Source organism: Perognathus longimembris, chromosome 11 (genome assembly GCF_023159225.1).
Source record: "Perognathus longimembris pacificus isolate PPM17 chromosome 11, ASM2315922v1, whole genome shotgun sequence".
Taxonomy (NCBI): domain Eukaryota; kingdom Metazoa; phylum Chordata; class Mammalia; order Rodentia; family Heteromyidae; genus Perognathus; species Perognathus longimembris.
In genome coordinates, this window is record NC_063171.1 from 34,846,225 (window position 1) to 34,864,357 (window position 18,133).

The following is an 18,133-nucleotide window of genomic DNA, read 5'->3' on the forward strand; positions in this document are numbered from 1 at the left end:
AGAGAAACTAAAACATCTCCCAATTTAACTTGTGGGAAAACTACGTGACACTGTTTGTTTTTATTTATTCATTCAAAAAATTATTGACTTTATTATACTCCAGGTATTATGTTCATGATACTTTCGGTAGAGAAAGAAAACATGTAAGCATTTTAACATATTGTGCATGTGCCCAATAAGACTGGGATGTGGCCCTTTTAAGATTTAATATTGCTTAATTACCTGACACGTAAATAAATTTAATCACTTTTTTCTACTACCATAGTGCCCCTTAACCAGCAGATATACGACTAATAGTTATTCATTTAGAAACTTTTATTGAAACTTCATGGGAGTGATTAAGTTTATGCTGCGAGTTGATAGCTATTACAAATTCTGATCATGAAAATGAGTTGGTCCCTAGTGAACAAATCTGGAAATGTTGTGGAGGGTTGAGTCCAGTGCTGGTATAAACTACCTCAAGTGCAATAAAAATACTTTTAAGATAAGAATAATAATTCAAGTCATCGAGAAACACATGCTTTCTTCCTGTGATCAACCACATAGGTACCATACACATTAACATTGTTTAGTTTCTACCAGTCTTAAGGATTTTTTTTTTTTAAGCAGCATGGTAAAGGAAGTAAAGAAGGGGTGGGGGGAGCATTGCTCATAAAGAAAGGAATATTGCTGAAAGTGAGCAGTCCACTCTCCTCCCAGGGAGGGTCAAAAATGGGTCCAAAGTGTGGCTATGTTATAATCACTAAAGATGGTACCTAACCATGTGAGTTCTAATGGGCATCCCACTGGGCAGAGTAACATAAACCAATGTTCTCTTGAGTGACTGACACCATTCTGGGGGAGTATTTCCCTGATACCTTTACTTCACTGATCTTTTTCTCAGGCACACACACAAACACACGCACACAGCAAGCCCTGGAGATAATTCTGGAAGGAAGAGAGGAAGGGCAGCATAGCACCCTGTTTTAAATGCAAAGCCACGTGCTCCAGGAGGCACCGGAAGTGCTCAGTGCTCCCAGCGTCATCTTCATTCATCCCTCGCGATCTGCTTTTCTAAGGGTGTCCTTCACATGTTTCTCTAGTTCTAGTAACTTCTGGTAAAATGTTTGTGCCGTGTCTTCATCTATGTCCAGCTGGAGAAGAAGCAAATATAGCAATGACTACAAAGAAAAGGTAAAACCAACAGTATAATGATAGGAAGGGAGACAGTATATGTGCTTTCATATGCAAGAAAACAAGATTCTGTCTTGTTTAACTCTGCTATTGTGTAATCTTGTGCTTCACGCAGAAAATTTGATTTTCACTGATAGGAGAAACAAACTTTCTCTACCTATAAAACACTACTATTTTTTCTCCACAACACAGCCTAAATTTCAAAAACAACCTTTCTTTTTTTTTTTTTTTTTGGCCAGTCCTAGGGCGTGAACTCAGGGCCTGAGCACTGTCCCTGGCTTCTTTTTGCTCAAGGCTAGCACTCTGCCACTTGAGCCACAGCGCCACTTCTGGCCATTTTCTGTATATGTGGTGCTGAGGAATCGAACCCAGGGCCTCATGTATATGAGGCAAGCACTCTTGCCACTAAGCCATATCCCCAGCCCTGGGCTTTCTTTTTTTAATAATTAATTTTATTTTTAAAGTTACTTATAAGAGTAATAAAAAGGAGTTTCGATTCAGCATGTCAATTTATAAGTAGTACTAATCTCAGTGAATGTCATCCCTTCCATCTGTCACCCCTGCCCACCTATCCCAATCACATAAAAACAGGCTTTCTTGACAAAACTGAAAGGGTAACAAAGACACTTTTTTTTTTTAGTATTTTATAGTTGACATCATGTTTATTTAATTACATGAGCTTTTCTCCATATTGAAATTCAGTTCTATCTTTTAACAGAGGAGAAATCCAACTGCCCCAAATGAGCCAAAGGTTAGAATGTTTTCTCGATGAACTTCACAGAATGACAATGAAATACTTTGGTTTGTAGAATTAAACATTTTCTCCCCTAGATAAATAAATCCTTCCCTCTAAGTTACTAGATGGTAAATTCATATAAGCTCTTAGAGCCTAAATGAAAGCTTATTAATTTACAAAATGAATAATTTGGGATGTTAAAGTGTTGGGTACCATTTGAGAGGAAAAAAATGTCACATAGTTAAAAATAATTCTGGAAATATCAGTATTAAACAAATTACTCCTAGTTTCCTCCCTCCCTCCCTCCCTTCCTCTCTCTCCCTCTCTCTCTCTCTCTCTCTCTCTCTCCCTCTCTCTCTCTCTCTCTCTTTTTCTCTGTTTCTCAGACTAGCCTCGGACTCATGATTCTTCTGTCTCAGTTCTCCTGAGTGCCCCACAACACTCAATCTCAATTTCTTAACTTTTCAAAGGCTTTACTGGGCTGATGAATTGTACAATTATTGAAAAGTGGGAGCATAATGTGAATCATTCCTCAAATTTACTCGTCTGGAGCTTCTTACAAATGTTTACAGGAAACTAGTATCCCCAAAGGACAGATTTTGAATATCATGGAAGGTTCACTTTTAGTAAATAAATAGCATAGGAATCAATAATTACAATGCTTCTTAGACCTCGTGCTACTGGTGTAACAGCCCCCTTTGCTCACCCTCATTTAGCTGGGATGTCTTATTTGCCTCAATCCAGTTCTGATGTCTGCTAATGCCTCCTTACAAACTAGGCAGAGAAAATGTGAGGCCAAAGTAAACTCACTTACAATAAATGTACAAGATAGGTCTTATATTTGAGAATTACATCTTCCTTATGCCCCAATTTATAACTTTTATTTCTGTTTAGATTATACAGAATCTAAAAATGCAATATTCGTATGATTTTTCCCTGGGCTCCATCCCTTGTCTTACCAAACATCAATCTATAAAGATGATAACTACCCCAAACAGAATTTGAATACCCAAAGGGAAATTGACTTCACATGTGCAGTGTGTTCACTGGACGCCTCTATGCATGAGCCCACCTCGAGGGAGGGGAGGGAAGAAGTCTGCCTCACATTGCTTACAGGCTGATGACAGAACCCAAAGGCGACTGCTACATAGGACGTGTACAGAAAAGCCCATGGTGAAGGAATGTGACCTGGTCTAAAGACTTACAGAAGGCTGGGATCTGAGGGATGAACAGAAGTCAGTCAGACCAAGGAAGGGGAAAATGGTTCAGGTAGAGAGAATGAGATTTGGAAAACTAAGAGGCAGGGAGGAACAAAGTAAGAAATGAAAATGGGCCATAGTAATGCCTATGAACAGAGTAAAGACCCAGGGAATGGAAGCTGGGCAGTGCTGGACATGGTCAGGAGCTCAGGGCTGGATTGGTCAGCGTAGCACCAAGCACCCCCAGTGGAAAAATGTGAACACCTGTGAACACTGTTACCTTTTGCGTGGTGACATAATTGTTTCCAAAACCCGTGGTAGCACTCATGTATTTGGTCAGAGGATTGAGAGACTCGGGTTTTTGGTGGAACAGCCATACCTGGAAAGGAAGGGTGTATCAATGGCATGTTTCTTCTGTTCCAGGGGAGTGACGCTGGTAGATATCAGCAATCAATACTTAGCAGAGTCCCCCAAATAAATCCTAAAAATTCTTCTGAAAATCCTCAGCTAATGGTGATGATTTCATGAACCACTCTTATAACCCACAGAAAGTAAAATAGTCTATATAACCTCTTCCAGGTAAGAGAATCACCACACTTTAGTTGTCTCTTCCTTTTATTGCCATATACATTCATGGCATGTGCACTACTTATGGAGAGACAATCTCAGTTCATGCCACAGTGAGATACAAATCACTCACTGATACAACAACGGGAATTGCACATACAGCATTCAAAATATGCACATGAAATAAAATGTTTTCCTCTCTTTTCAAGATTCCAGACATCTGGGTTCTCCCTTCTGGAAGCATCCACTCTTACTGGTAGCTTGTGTATTCTTGCAGAGAAAATCTATTCACTTAAGAGCAGTCATCATTTTCTCTTAGTCGAAAGAAAAAATAACATAGAATTTTCATGTGACTGTGCCTTGGAAACACTTGCAAATTACTGTATGTAGAACTGTTTCATTCTTTCCCAAAGCTGAGCACATTCTATTTCTAACTAAAAACATACAAGTTGTTTCTAGTTTCTACTGCATGAAATTCTACTTGTGAAAGGCTGAATATATATGTAAAGTCAATACCCAAAGTGGATCTGCTGGGTGAAGAGCAGATGGACTTAATATTCTGATTGGCCTTGCCAAAGAGCCCTAGATGAAGCTATATTAACTTACTTTGCCCCTGAAATGTGGAAAAACTCTCCTTTCCACACACCTTTGCAAATAGAGTGCATTGTCCGATTTCCTAATCTGAGTGTAAAAATCTATTAAAGATTCTTTTTTTTTCCTGATAGTATGCTTTCTATTTGCTAGACAGGAACTCTACCACTTGAGCTACATCCTCAGTGCTTTCGCTTTATTTTTCAGGAAGGGTCTCACTTTTGCCAGAGTCCAGCTTCCGATTGAGACCTCTTTCCTCTGTCACACATGTAACTGGGATTATAGATATGAACTACAACAACCATTTTGACATAAAGTCTCACTAACTTTTATTTTTCTTGGCCCAACAACTGCAATCCTTCTATCTATCTCTGCATCCCAAAATAGCTGTGATTACAGAGAGGAGCAACCAAGCTTAGCTTAATTATACATTCAATTTACAGTTCTCTTCTTTAGCATCTTTTCATATGATTGCCAACAGTTTAGACTCTGTGTCCTTTGTGAATCATCCCAAATAGACTGACTTTCCTAATTTGCTGAAACTCCTTATCTACTAAAACACCTCGACTTTTATCTATAATATGAGTGACCGATAATTTTCTTGCACTTGGTTGTTAGTCTGTGGGTTTTATTTAGAGTGGAGATTTCAAAGCATGCAGATTTTTAACATTTACAGTTTCTACAATGAAACTAGTTATAACTGCCTCATATTTTTTCTATTAACTTTACATTTTAATATCTTACATTTAATCTCTTAACTCATCTGTAACATTTTCATGTAAGAAAAGATCCTAACCTACCTTTTGAAAACATTTACTGAATAACTCATCCATTCCTCTGATTGTGGAATGTCATCTTCATCATATACTAAGTCTCTGTACATCTATGGATCATTTCTCAGCTTTCAATTTTCTTCCACTCATCCGGCGCACCCCCTTTTAAACAAAAGGCCTTAGGCATCTTGAGATCATGTTCTAGCTCTCCTTTTAAGGAGATAAAACTTCACCAGATGCTGATGTTCCTCATGCTGAGTGCTTGAATTAGCAACCATACCTACCAGAACCTACAACCATCAGTAGGTGGTTGGTATTAAGGTAACAGCTTCCTACCCATCTACATTTTAGAAAATTACAGTAAGGTCACAATGATTTCTGTTTGAACAATGTTAGTTGTGCTACCCATTCTATTTGAATCCAGCCTTCCCAGAATCCAGATCAACCTCACTTGGTAAGCAAAACTCTGTCCAGCCCCTCACTAGTCCTCCTTTCGAATTACTCAAAAGAGCATTCACCACCACCTCATTACAGGATGCCTTCTTGCCTAATTTATGGATTCTTGCTTCTTCTAAACATAATGCTAATCCATTTAGTCATATATTTTCATCTTCTAAAACCCCCCACACTGACACTGAACATGTTCTTGACTTTAAGACTTAAATTTCAATGCCACAGATGTGCAGAATGAATATTCCTCTAAAGGACTACAGATTCATACTTATCAACTATATTGAGAATCAATTAAAACATATTATAAAAGCACTTAACTTCTACAGCCAATCCTACATTTGATTCTGTAATGCCTACCAAAGCAAGAGCTCCAAGCCAATCCCTTTGTATTTTCCTCAGTTAAATTAAACTCAGTCCAAATTTAAGAATCAATGAAATTTGACATTGTAACACAAGACCCTCAATTTCCCAGGATGATGAGCAAAAACCCTGAAGGAACAAAAGGAAGGAGTAAGTACACAAATAATTGACTGTAACGCAATGGCAATTCAACCAGATGCTGTAAAGAATGGACAACAATTGTGACCTATCCTGAGGTAGACTGTAAGGCTTGGGGCCTTTCAGCTTGATTACTACTCAGTAGCATCACTTTAATGCAGCAGAAAGGGGTACTAAAATTGATAAGTAATGTTCGCCATTGATACAGAAATGCATGCAATCCATTACTAAGTGTGACTTAAGGAAGATGAACTTCATATAATGAAATAGACATTGTTGTTCTGACTCTTGTCCCACAAATCTTCCTCCAAAGGAAATCACTCACTGATTGCTGCCATCTTGCTTTGCCTGTCTGTCCAGTGCTATCTGCTGTTTGTCCCCCAGCAGCTGGTGAATCTTGCTTTCTCATAATCATGGGAACCAGGACCATGGTAGATGTCAAAATTCATCCCTAATCTTCTGGATCTAGGCTGATGATCTACTTTAGTGCCAAATAGAACTGTGATAATCCACAGACCTTGTTCTTTTATTACTTTTCCAGTAAACTTACAATTCATATCTACTACACCCATTACAAAAGCTACTAAAATCTCTAGCAACTTACCAGTGCTTCTGCTCCATTGTATGGTGTCAAAGTGAAAGCATTTGCAAAAAAGCGAAGCTGAGGAAAAAACATTTTTGAAGTAGTTTAGAACAGTTACAAAATAACTATCCACCTATATATTAGTGAAAATTTCACATTTCCAATTATAAAGTAGTATTACTGACTGAATATCAAAAAATTCACCTAATTTCTACCTCTGCAAGTCAAATATTTTCAGCATAAAACATCTTTATGTCTGATATTTTTTCTATGCCTTTCATAATGGAAACATTTCTTCCTGACACTTAATAGGAGATATATTTCCTAACAGAAGCATTTTTCAATGTGTGCTGAATAAACAGTACTCTCCTGAGATGTTTAAAACAACAAAAGAAATGAAATATAGTTCTAGGCCATACAATGTACCATCACCCTGTCCTTGAGAATTTTTGTTGTTGTTGTTTGTTTTTTGTTTTATTTGCAGTCCTGGGGTTTGAACTCTGGGCCTGGGTGCTATCCCTGAGCCTCTTTGTGCTCAAGGCTAGCACTCTACCACTTGAGCCACAGCACCACTTCCGGCTTTTTTGACTGATTTATTGGATATAAGAGTCTCATGGACTTTGCTGCCCAGGCTGGCTTTGAACTGCAGTCCTCAGATCTGTCTCCAAACATTTAATGAATGAGACCACATTGAAATCTCAGAGAAATCCAGCTTGACATTGCTTAACATGGTTTCCCCAAAATGTTATGAGTGATTCTTGGAGTCTACAGTGCATAACTAAAGAAAAGATCATTTTAGAAAGAAGTAGTCACTTAGGTACTAGAGCAGTGGTAATGCCAGAGAGTATGGAACAGGTAACATAAATGTAACATCAAGAAGCTCAAGTCAAAATCTGCCACCTTCTGGTTTGATTTCTTTAATCATTCTCAACTCCTAAATTGAAAAAAAAAAAAAAAGTATTCATTACTCACCATCCATATTATTGGCATCAACAGAGTCCACACAAAGGGAGGAAGAATTCCATAAGTTAGATTGGTCAATGCTGTTCCTGGACATACCACACTAGAATACAGACCCTGGAAACAGGGAGAGAATACAGTAAGATTTTAATGCCATGTATATGAACTGCTTAACTATATTAGTTAATATAAGAGATATACACATACAAGCCAGCCAAGGGATGAAGAATTTGTACTTTGAATTATCCTTAAAACTGAGCAGACTATTTTAGCTTAAGACTCTTGTGCTGATTGGATACTTAGGTAAAATATTAAATTGTAACCCTCTTGTACAACCTTTTGAAATTCAGAAAATAAAAAAATTAAATTAAAATCTTTTTAATTTTTTATTGATTAATTTGTTTATTGTCAAAGTGATATACAGAGGGGTTTCAGTTTCATGCCTAACGCAGTGAGTACATATCTTACCAAAAAGCTATACAGTATAGAGAAAATGAATGATTAAAAAAAATCATGTCCTGATAACCCAGGATGAAGATAGAAAAATCAGTAAGACAAAGTCTGTGTTCTCAAGAAACTTATAAAGAACTGCCAGTCTTGAAGTGGGGGGAGAGAGGAAGTGGGACTCAGAGACCCAAGTTTCACTTGTTGTTAGGTTAATGGAAGATCTGTTTATAAACCCTAATAAGCACTTAGGATCAAAAACACTTAGAGTACAATCTTTGCATTCAAAAAGATTCCAAGCTAGTAAAAACAGTTAGCTAAACCTAGCATGTATGTAGTTTCCTTGTAGGTACAAAAGACCCATACCTCTCTCTTGAGATGGCTGTTCCTAACATAGAAAAGGAGCAAAGGTCTATTATTAGAAGATCTGTAAATCATATTCTTAGTCTAGGATTCATCATTTTAGAAAGTTCTGTTCCAGGAAGAGAACCCTACCTAACAGAGCTAAGAAGGGCTCTGGTCATGCAGTCAGCTCTAAGCATTAGCATTGCTTTCACTATTTCAGTTAGCTTACTTTTTACTCAATTTTCTATTGCTTTTTATAATGACTACTTTAACTTATATCTTTATTTTTAACCTTGTTCTTTTGTTTTAAATAGGAAGTAGGAAGTACCAGTGCAACACAGACAGACCTATGGAGAAAGATCACCTGACCCACAGAAGATGGAATGTTTCCTTCCTTTAATTAGTGCTACAGAGGCTGAGAAGTTCCTGACACAGCTCATCTTTGTCAAGATCAAGAAAGATGACTATTAGTAAAGCCAATAGTGATCTGAGCAAAAGTCAAGAAATGGGATTCATCATTATATCTCAAGTCCTTCCCAAGACAGTAACATATCTTGCACCAAAGATAGCTTTTATAAAACCCTTATCCTAGGATTCTAGGAGCAGTTAGGAACTGTTTTGTCCTAAATGATTATTCAAGATACATTGTACTGTTATTTCTTTATGCAGGCCGAACCTTCTGGTTGAACTTCCTGTTCAGAGCCACACTTAGAAGGTCAATGGCATATTTGGAAGAGCTGTAGGGTTCCTGGCCTTTCCTGTGCTGGATGTCCTCAAGGCTGAAATTCAGTGGCTTCGCGTTACGCGATGAAGTCCAGATGAGCTGAGATGGGCTGTCGCCATAACACAGGAGAGGTTCTAGTTCCCGAACCTGAGTGGAAGAAAACAAAACACAAAATTCTTCAAAATCTACTAAGGTATATGGTAACAATTTGGATGTTATAAACTATATATATGAAATTAACAAAATAAGTAAGTGCATGGGCAGACAGGAAGCCAATGTCACAAGAGGAGAAGTCTAGACTGATCCAGGCCCTAACCAACTAGGGTTAGTAACATCAAGAGTAACTCATGCCTAGCATAAAATATTTATAAATATATACACACCTGGGAATTAGTCTGCATATACTTATCATCTTGATAAAAGGGCCTGGAAGCAATTGACATTTCAGTAATAACAAATTCTAGATCTTGATCTCCAGTAACAGTTCTCCAGTAACAGTAATTGGATCTCCTTAGAGAAACTAACTCCAGAACCCAGTTAGGAACATAAAATCAGCCTGGAGCACCATCTAGAGCCTAAAAGCAAGACAGTGCTCAAAACAAAAGCAGAAAACAATAATGATGAGGTTTGTCCAAGAGACAGAGATGTCAACTGAAAATAAAATGCATATCATCTGCAAATTCAGAATAGCAAATATGCCTCCATTACCTATATGAATATAAGAATGATTGAATACATACATTTAAAACATGGAGAAAAGACAAAGCTCCATAGATAACCACCCTTTAGGAGGTATACCACCAGCCCATAACTGTGGGCTCCCACTGTAAGTTTCTCACAAAGAGTACAGTAGGGGAAAGGAGAAAGAAAAAGAATGACTTTACAATGGAGAAGACAAACATTACCTCTAACTATGGGATGGAGGTGAATACCAACATTGGTAAGTCATAATGATTGTGTATACCCTGCCAGGAGAATGGTGCTTTACTTCTGTTATCCTCTTTGCAAAACAGATTTCCCCAGTGTAAGCATGAGACACCTGAGGGACAGTTTGCAAAACACCTGAGTAACAATCTAAAATATGTCCTCAAAAACAAAGGAGGTCTACAAAACAGTCACAATCGAGGAGTGCCTGAGGAGACGTAACTACTAAATATAATGTGGTACCTTGGATGAAATCCATAACTGAAAACAGGACAGGGAATAAAAACTGAGCAATTAAATAAGGTCTGGAGTTTAGTGAAGAACAATGCTTGTGTCATTGATTTTGAGAACTGGATCATACTAACGGAATACATAAATAATAGAGGAAACTGAGCAACACATCACTGTAACATCTCTACCCAAGCCTCAGGACCACGGCACTCAGGATAGACTTAAGAAGTCCAAAGTTGTTTTACCAGTATAAAGTGGCCAAAGACATTGGTTTCAAACACCTCCTGCAGCCCATCCACTGTGATCCTGTCATGCTGAGTCAACAGGCCTTCAGCTGTGGAAAACACGTGAATCACATTTCTGAAACACAAGACAGAAGGGTAACTTTTCAAAGCATCTCTAACTGATCACTACAACCCAACTTCAAACAACACCCCACCAACACACACATGCTCTACCTTCACTGCTTCTATGATGACAGGAATAGAAGAGGACTAAGCTTTCCAATGGGATGATTAAATTAACTGAGATATGAAACTCTCCCCTCTCCCCCACTTCACAGATAAACTTAGGAACTTTGCTGTTTACACCACCAAAAGAAACCTGAGTCTCTCAAAATCCTGTTGCCAACACTCAGGTTATAAGCACACTGTCATAAAGAATTAATATCTATGCCAATAAGAAAAAAATCTTCAGTTGCACCAAATATATTTAACTGCTGGAATTGTTAAGGTTATTTCTCACTAGGAATTATTGGCACATTGAACATAGTAAACACAGAGGTTTGCTGTGAGATAAGCCAAAACTAGGGTAATATTTGTACATGGTTTTGGCTTTGGTTTTTGGTGGTGTTAGGGTCTAAACTCAAGGCCTCACACTTTAGGCAGGTAGGTAATCTGCCACTTTGAGTCATATCCCAGCCCTTTTTGCTCTGGTTGTATGTGTTTGGTTTTTCTGTTTGACTGTTTGGTTGATACTAGTCCAAGGGCTTGAACTCGAGGCCTGGGTGCTAAGCCTGAGGTTTTTTGCTCAAGACTAGAGCTCTACTCCTTGAGCCACTGCTCCACATGCAGCTTTTTTAAAATAGTTAATTAGCGGTAAGAGTCCCACAGACATTCCTGCCTTGCTTCAAACTGCAATCCTCAGACTCAGACTCCTGAGTAGCTAGAATTATAGGCAGGAGCCACCAGCACCCAGTTTTCTATGGTTATTTTTGCGACAGGATCTCATTTTTGGCCTAGGTCAGCCTTGACTACAATCCTATTTACACTTTTCCTGATTTAGCTGGAATGACAAGTGTACACCACTATGCCTAGTTTTTTTTTCTATTGAGATGGGGCATCAGAAAACTTTTGTTAGGCCTGGGTTTTTCTAGAAACATAATCTTCCCTATCTTAGCTTCCCATGTAGCTGGGATGACAGGCACATACTCAGCTATTGAATGAGATGGGGCCTCACAAAAGTGTTTCCTGGGCTGCCCTCCAACCATGATCTTCCTGACTTCTTCCCAAGTTAGCTGGATTACAGGTGTGTTTTATAGGTGCTTGGCCTTTGTGTATGTTTCCATGGAGAAAAAGTAAAGCAAAGGGCTGGGGATATGGCCTAGTGACAAGAGTGCTTGCCTCACATACATGAAGCCCTGGGTTCAATTTCCCAGCACCACATATACAGAAAATGGCCAGAAGTGGCGCTGCGGCTCAAATGGCAGAGTGCTAGCCTTGAGCAAAAAGAAGCCAGGGACAGTGCGCAGGCCCTGAGTCCAAGGCCCAAGACTGGCAAAAAACAAACGAACAAACAAAAAAAGTAAAGCAAAGTGTTGGTGTAGCAAGAAACGTGAGGTCCAGTGAGAATGTCTATTGATGAATACTGGGCTCCATAATAAGACTTACTTTTTACTCTGGATTTTGGGTAAACATTCCTGAAAAAAGACTCTGGGAATGTGTGTTGAGACTCTCACAGGTACACATTAGTTCCCTGCACTTCCTCAACCTGCTGGGCAGAGCACCGACCAATAGATGCTTCTCCAAAGCAGCCTTCCTGGGTTTTAGAGTCGGAGAACTCTGCCTAACTTAGAAATGTTCTTGTAAATAGGTACATTCAAGCAACCAGAACTGAGATCCAGGAACATCCGACCACGTTACACAGAATGCCATGGACCCAAGTGACTTGCAGTATTTGGCAGGGAAGATGAGTGAGTGTTCTTAGTCCCCTGCTGTGTCGTCTTCCTTCACAACACCCTCTTACTTTCCATCCCCCCAACTCAGCCCACCAAAGGCAAAAAATTTAGGCAGAAAACTGAGCACCTTCCTTTCAAATTAGCTCATCTAGAAAACAGAAATTACCTTGAAAAGAGGCTTGATAAAAGTGCTTTGATATTTAGCTGTGGATTAGGCATGATCCCAGCATTTAGATAGAGATAATCTAATCTTTGAAACCTGCAAGTAAAACATCAAAATAAGACAGTTAGAATAACCAAAACAAGACTGTATACTCTGTCTCTAGAATGCAGAAAATCTGAGGCCAGAAAACATTCTGAGCAAATTTCAATAGCCACTGCCAGCTAAATAACATCTGGAAAGCAACATGTCCTTCATTTCTAATCAGTTCTTCTTTAGCTACAATAAATACTATAAATACTTGAGTATCTTTTTTTATCCATGATGACACCTGTAGACTTTGAAGTCCAATCTTCTCTCTAAACAAATTCTTCTACCAAACTGTTACCAATGAGGTACCGCAGTAATTCTCTACTAAACCTATCCTAGTCTTACAAAGCTTTATTTATTTTTGGCAGTCAAGGGGCTTGAACTCAGCCTGGGTGCTGTCTCTGAGCTCTTTAGCTCAAGGCTAGTGTTCTACCACTTGAGCCACAAAGCCACTTCCAGTTTCCTGGTGGTTAATTGGAGACAAGAATTTCACTGACTTTCCTACCAGGGCTGGCTTTGAACCATGATCCTCAACTCTCAGCCTCCTGAGTAGCTAGGATAACAGTTGTGAGCCACCAGCAACCAGCTTTACAAAGCTATTTGACTTTAAAATAATTCACATTTTCCATAATTGATATGTAAGTAATACATAATGTTTAACATACCTAACCAACCTATCAGTGCTAGAATCTGAATGCTAAGACATCTAACAAAACAGAAGACTTATGTGGAAACTATTCAATGTTCATGGACTGGAGCTAGGTATCACAAAATGATAAAAGTTCTCTGTAAGACAATGACATTGTCCAGCTGAAAGGGGTAAGGATTTTCTAGTAGACTCTCAGAGAAGTCTGTTCAGTGCAGACTTGACTTTTTCATTATTAAACCTACATGGGCCTAATCTAAGTGTGTCCCTTTTGGACTAGTAAGAGTAGAGCCTGCCTCCACAATGCTCCCAGAATGCACATTCAGAATACATCCCAGAATTCTAGGCACCAACAGTGTCCTCTGTAGAACCCATGACAGGGCCATAGATACCAAAAGTTGACCTTATAATATATAATATAGTTGTCAGTATGGATGACATAGAATTATTTCTTGATCATCTTATAAATAATTAATAGGCAAATGGGGCTAATTGCTAAGCTGAATATTTTAAATGATGGAATTGTTACCACTGGGCCATCATTTCAAGTGTCACAAAGACAATGCTTCCAACTACTGTTGGTTGCTCCATTATCTGATTCACAAACTTTCCTGTATGGTTTGTAAAGCCTATTTTGCTAGGCATGAAGATGAAATGTTTAGCAAGGAATAAAAATCATACCAAAGCTCCAAATTAAGTTCTGGCTTCAGTAAAAGAATATACTTACTATATACTTTAAAATGAAATGATTGACACAGTTGCTCTCTTCTGGATGAAACTGAAATTACTTTCATCCATTTACTAAAGCAAGAGGTACTGGCATCCTACCACTTGAGTCACAGCTTCACTTTGTACCTTTTGCTGGTTAATTGGAAACAAGAGTCTCATAGACTTTCCAATCAGGGCTAGCTTCAAGCCATGAGCCTCAGAACTTAGCCTCCTGAGTAGCTAGGATTAAAGGCATGGGCCACTGGTGTCCAGCTCAGAATCACTTCTGAGATTGTACTTGTTCCTTGTTCAGGCTTTCTTATCCTTCCTTACTTTATTAAATTATTATAAATAATACTACACATTCGCATGAGAGAAAAATCTGTCAACAAGACATACCTTTGCTTTAACTCTTTGGCAGCCCAGATCACTGACTTCAAGTTGCTGACATCTACCTGCACAGTGCTGACCTCAGCGGTGGGGTAAGAGGCCAGCAGAGCTGCACGCACTGCCTCTGCCTTTCCCATGGCCCTGCATGCCAGACACAGGTGAAGCTCATCATTTTCACCCAACAGTCTCTTGCAAAGAGCTAGGCCAATGCCACTGGAAAGACAATACAGATCCAGGATGTGGTTAATTGAGATGCCAAATGAAGGTATTTCTCTCTGGTCAATTTGAGCTTCAGTGAAGAGGAGCCCAGGCACACAGAAAATATTAACACATCAAAACTTCAAACATTCAAAATGAATTCCCCAATCTAATACTGCACAGGATGATAACCCAACTTGTTTCTCCCATTTCAAAAAAGTTCAATGGCACAGTGTGTGGCTTTTGTTTATACTTCGTATGTTTTCACAAAAGTGAGTCAACATATCATGAGAAAGTGTTTTAAAAAATAAAACATAATGTTAGCATATTTTACTTCACTGTCTGTTCCCCATGGCTCCTCCACCTATTGGTACCATCCCCATTGCAAAAAACACCAGGAATGAAGGGATGGATGAAAGTCTCTGAAGACACATGAGGAATATGGCAGGAGGTCAAATCCCCTCAACTACTACAATTGAATAACCAATGAAAAGAGGAAGATGTCAGCATGATTAAGCAGAAGGTAAGAATAATAGTAGGTAGAAAAGAAGCAAGAAGGCATACACTTCTGAAAGACTTTAAATTAACTTCAGAAAGAATATTATAAAAATGCCCAGTAGATGGAGAGCTGGAATGATCACAGTGAAAAGCTGGGTACTAAATCCTCTTCCAAGACTTAAGCTGAATGTAGGCAAACAGAATCCCCCCCTAAAAGTCTAGAACCATCAGTATTTTGTTCCCCTTGCCAATGAGAGTTTGACATACTCATACACAATCACACACATCACAACATATGTGAAAGAAACCCACAACCAATCCCAACTTCTTTATACATCTGAAACATACAAAGCATCACATCAGTTGCACCCAAAGGACAGGAAACGAACACACACACACACACACACACACACACACACACACACACACACACACAAATAAACAGAAAACTGCCAAGCTGGTTACTCGGATTACGTTTTAACAGGGAAGATAAATTTTCCTATAAAGTATATGTCATGTGCTAGATAGAAAGTGACTTTTCCTCCTCCCCTAGTTTTCATGAATGTTGAACTCAAAAGACCTGGAGTACACGACATAGCCACGAGGCCAGAAACTTTGGGCGGGTCAAAGGCAGGGAGCAGAATCTGGGTGGAAAGCTCCAGTTCTCCATGTCAAACCACCAGCTGATGGCTAAATGACGCTCAGGTTCTCCTTTCCACCGTCATGTTTAATTCAAAGCACCAATTTCCAGGCAACACACACACACACACACACACACACACACACACACACACACACACACACACGAGTGAGAGACCCAGCCAATAGAGGATCTGGGCCCGAGTGCCCCAATCACCCGGGGTAGAGTCCAAAGTGGACGCTACGGGGTACGTTCGGCCTCCTAAACTCAGCCTCTGCAATCCCGACGGAATCCTCACCTGCTCGCACCAGTGACTAAAACCACCTTTCGCATCTTCGTCCACAGCAAGACTGGCAAGTTCCCCGGGCACTGGACTCAGCTGTCACCACCCCGAAGTCCTAGGCCCCACCTCCCCGCCCTGACCGCCTCGCATGCCCACCAATCAGAGACCAGGAGGGTCCCGCCTCTCCTGACGTCACCCACTCGGGACCTGGCTCGCTAATAGCCGTCCTGCGTAAGGTTGCCGCCCTCGTCCGATGATACGAGGGGCGGAGCATCCTGACGCGTACGTCTCAACCAATCCAGGAAGGCCCCGCCTCCTCTCCTCCCCTCCCGCAGGTTTCGGCGAGTGACGGCTCGGGTTTCGAGGGCGCGGTGTGTGGGTCGTGGTGGGAGCGTGCTGCCGGCAGAGTGCGCTGCAGAGAAGGGCATCTGCGACTCGGGCCGAGTGACTCCCGGAGCCTCCCGCAAGGACTGTGGAGTGGGGCCAGGCCAGGAAAGTGCTGAACCCAGGAGCTGACGTTCCGGGACTATCTCCTTCGTGCTCGACTCCTCTTGGCATGTGTCACCCAGCTTCTGATCCCAGACTTCCTTCTCCATACAGAATCATAAGTAGAGCCAGGCCACAGCGCCTTCCTCCTATAATCCTAGGTACTCAGGAGGCTGAGATCCGAAGAGCCAGGTTCAAAGCCAGCCTCGGCAGGAAAGTCTATGTCACTCTTACCTACAATTGACCAGCCAAAAGCCAGGAGAGGAGCTGTGACTCAAGTGGTAGAGCACTAGCCTGGGGCACAAAAGCTCAAGGACAGTGTCCAGGCCCTGAGTTCAAGACCCAGTACCCGCACGGGGTGGGGGGGGGGGGAGAGAGAGAGAGAGATCCTCTTCATTAGAATTATACGTGAATTACCAATCTTCAAAATGTGGGGTGAAATCCAGAGAATCTCAGAGCAATACTGAAAACGTACTGTAATCTGTGTCAGTGCCTCTCACCTGTTTGTTTCTGAGTCATCACATGTGAGTACCTTTGGAAAATAAAGTCTAGAAAGATGAAATAAAACCCAAGCTGGGGCGATGGTGGCTCAGGCCTGTAACACTTAATCTGTGGAACTATCAAGATGAAACCTCTTTATACTATTACTATATGCTCATTTTTAAAGTTCTTTGCAAAATTAAAAAAGTTTATAATGCTTACTCCAGTTTTCTCTATAGGCTGGTAACAGTCCCACTGAACATTTAGTAAAAGGCACATAATCATATATCAGACTCCTGAACATACCTTAATCTACTCTATGGCCTCTTTCAAAGTTTTAAGTGCAATGATCCCTAAATGAGTTAACAGATGTTGGGGTTTGATCCTCAGTTTTGATTAATGATACAGGTTTGCTCAGTGATAGTCTTAATGCCAATGAAATTAGATTGCAAGGGCTGATATTATTTAAACATTAGATTCCTAAGTAAAAGATCTTTATGGTTGGAGTAGAACTCAGATTCTACACCTAGCCTACTTTGAACTATTGCTCCTAAGAGTCTACAATTTAATTGTTTTCTGAAAGTCCTGGAGACAAATTAACCCCAAAATGTCCTCCATGGGGCTAGGAGTAAGAGCTCAAGTCAGAGTGTACCTGAGTTCAAACCCTGGTATTATCTAAAAATAAATACATAAAATAAATAAAATGTACTGGGTAATTAGGGGTGACATGTAAAGCAGGTAAGAAAAAAGAAAGTTATGTGATTATTACAAAGAAAACAGGTTTCTGTTAAGAAGGGAGGAGGCCTGTACTCTAAAATTTTAGCATTACAAAAATCTAATAATAATCAGTCCAAGGCCCATTGTGAATAAAGTGAGGGCCAGAAGACTAGAGCAGACTCTAGTCTGTTCTCCACCAAGACTGTACCTAAGCTGAGTGAAGGAACTTTGGTCTCTTCTTCCTTGTGTCCATGGAAGTTAATCTTTTTAAGGTGCTGTGACCTTTGAAAGATAAATGGAACTGCTAGAACTCTGTTTCCAACAAATACCATTTAATTTTACAGTTTGAAAATATTTTATTCACTGTATGCTAGTGATTTATACTGCTCAGAAAAGTAAGATTTAAGTGATACAGTGTCAGCTAAGCCAATAAACCAAGCAAACACGTGTGTGTGTGTGT

General features: G+C 39.9%; 1 protein-coding gene across 1 annotated transcript; it reads right to left on the reverse strand.

The window, feature by feature from the left end:
* Positions 1 to 57: 57 nt before the first annotated feature.
* Positions 58 to 16,117, reverse strand: Hsd17b7 (hydroxysteroid 17-beta dehydrogenase 7). Its single transcript, XM_048357344.1, has 9 exons — positions 16,006 to 16,117; positions 14,381 to 14,584; positions 12,544 to 12,636; positions 10,447 to 10,561; positions 8,999 to 9,193; positions 7,546 to 7,650; positions 6,595 to 6,651; positions 3,389 to 3,487; positions 58 to 1,133 (listed from the first exon to the last, which is right to left on the reverse strand). Exons 1-9 carry the CDS (start codon positions 16,038 to 16,040, stop codon positions 1,032 to 1,034), a joined length of 1,005 nt encoding a protein of 334 aa, XP_048213301.1. The 5' UTR covers positions 16,041 to 16,117; the 3' UTR covers positions 58 to 1,031.
* Between the last annotated feature and the right edge of the window lie 2,016 nt (positions 16,118 to 18,133).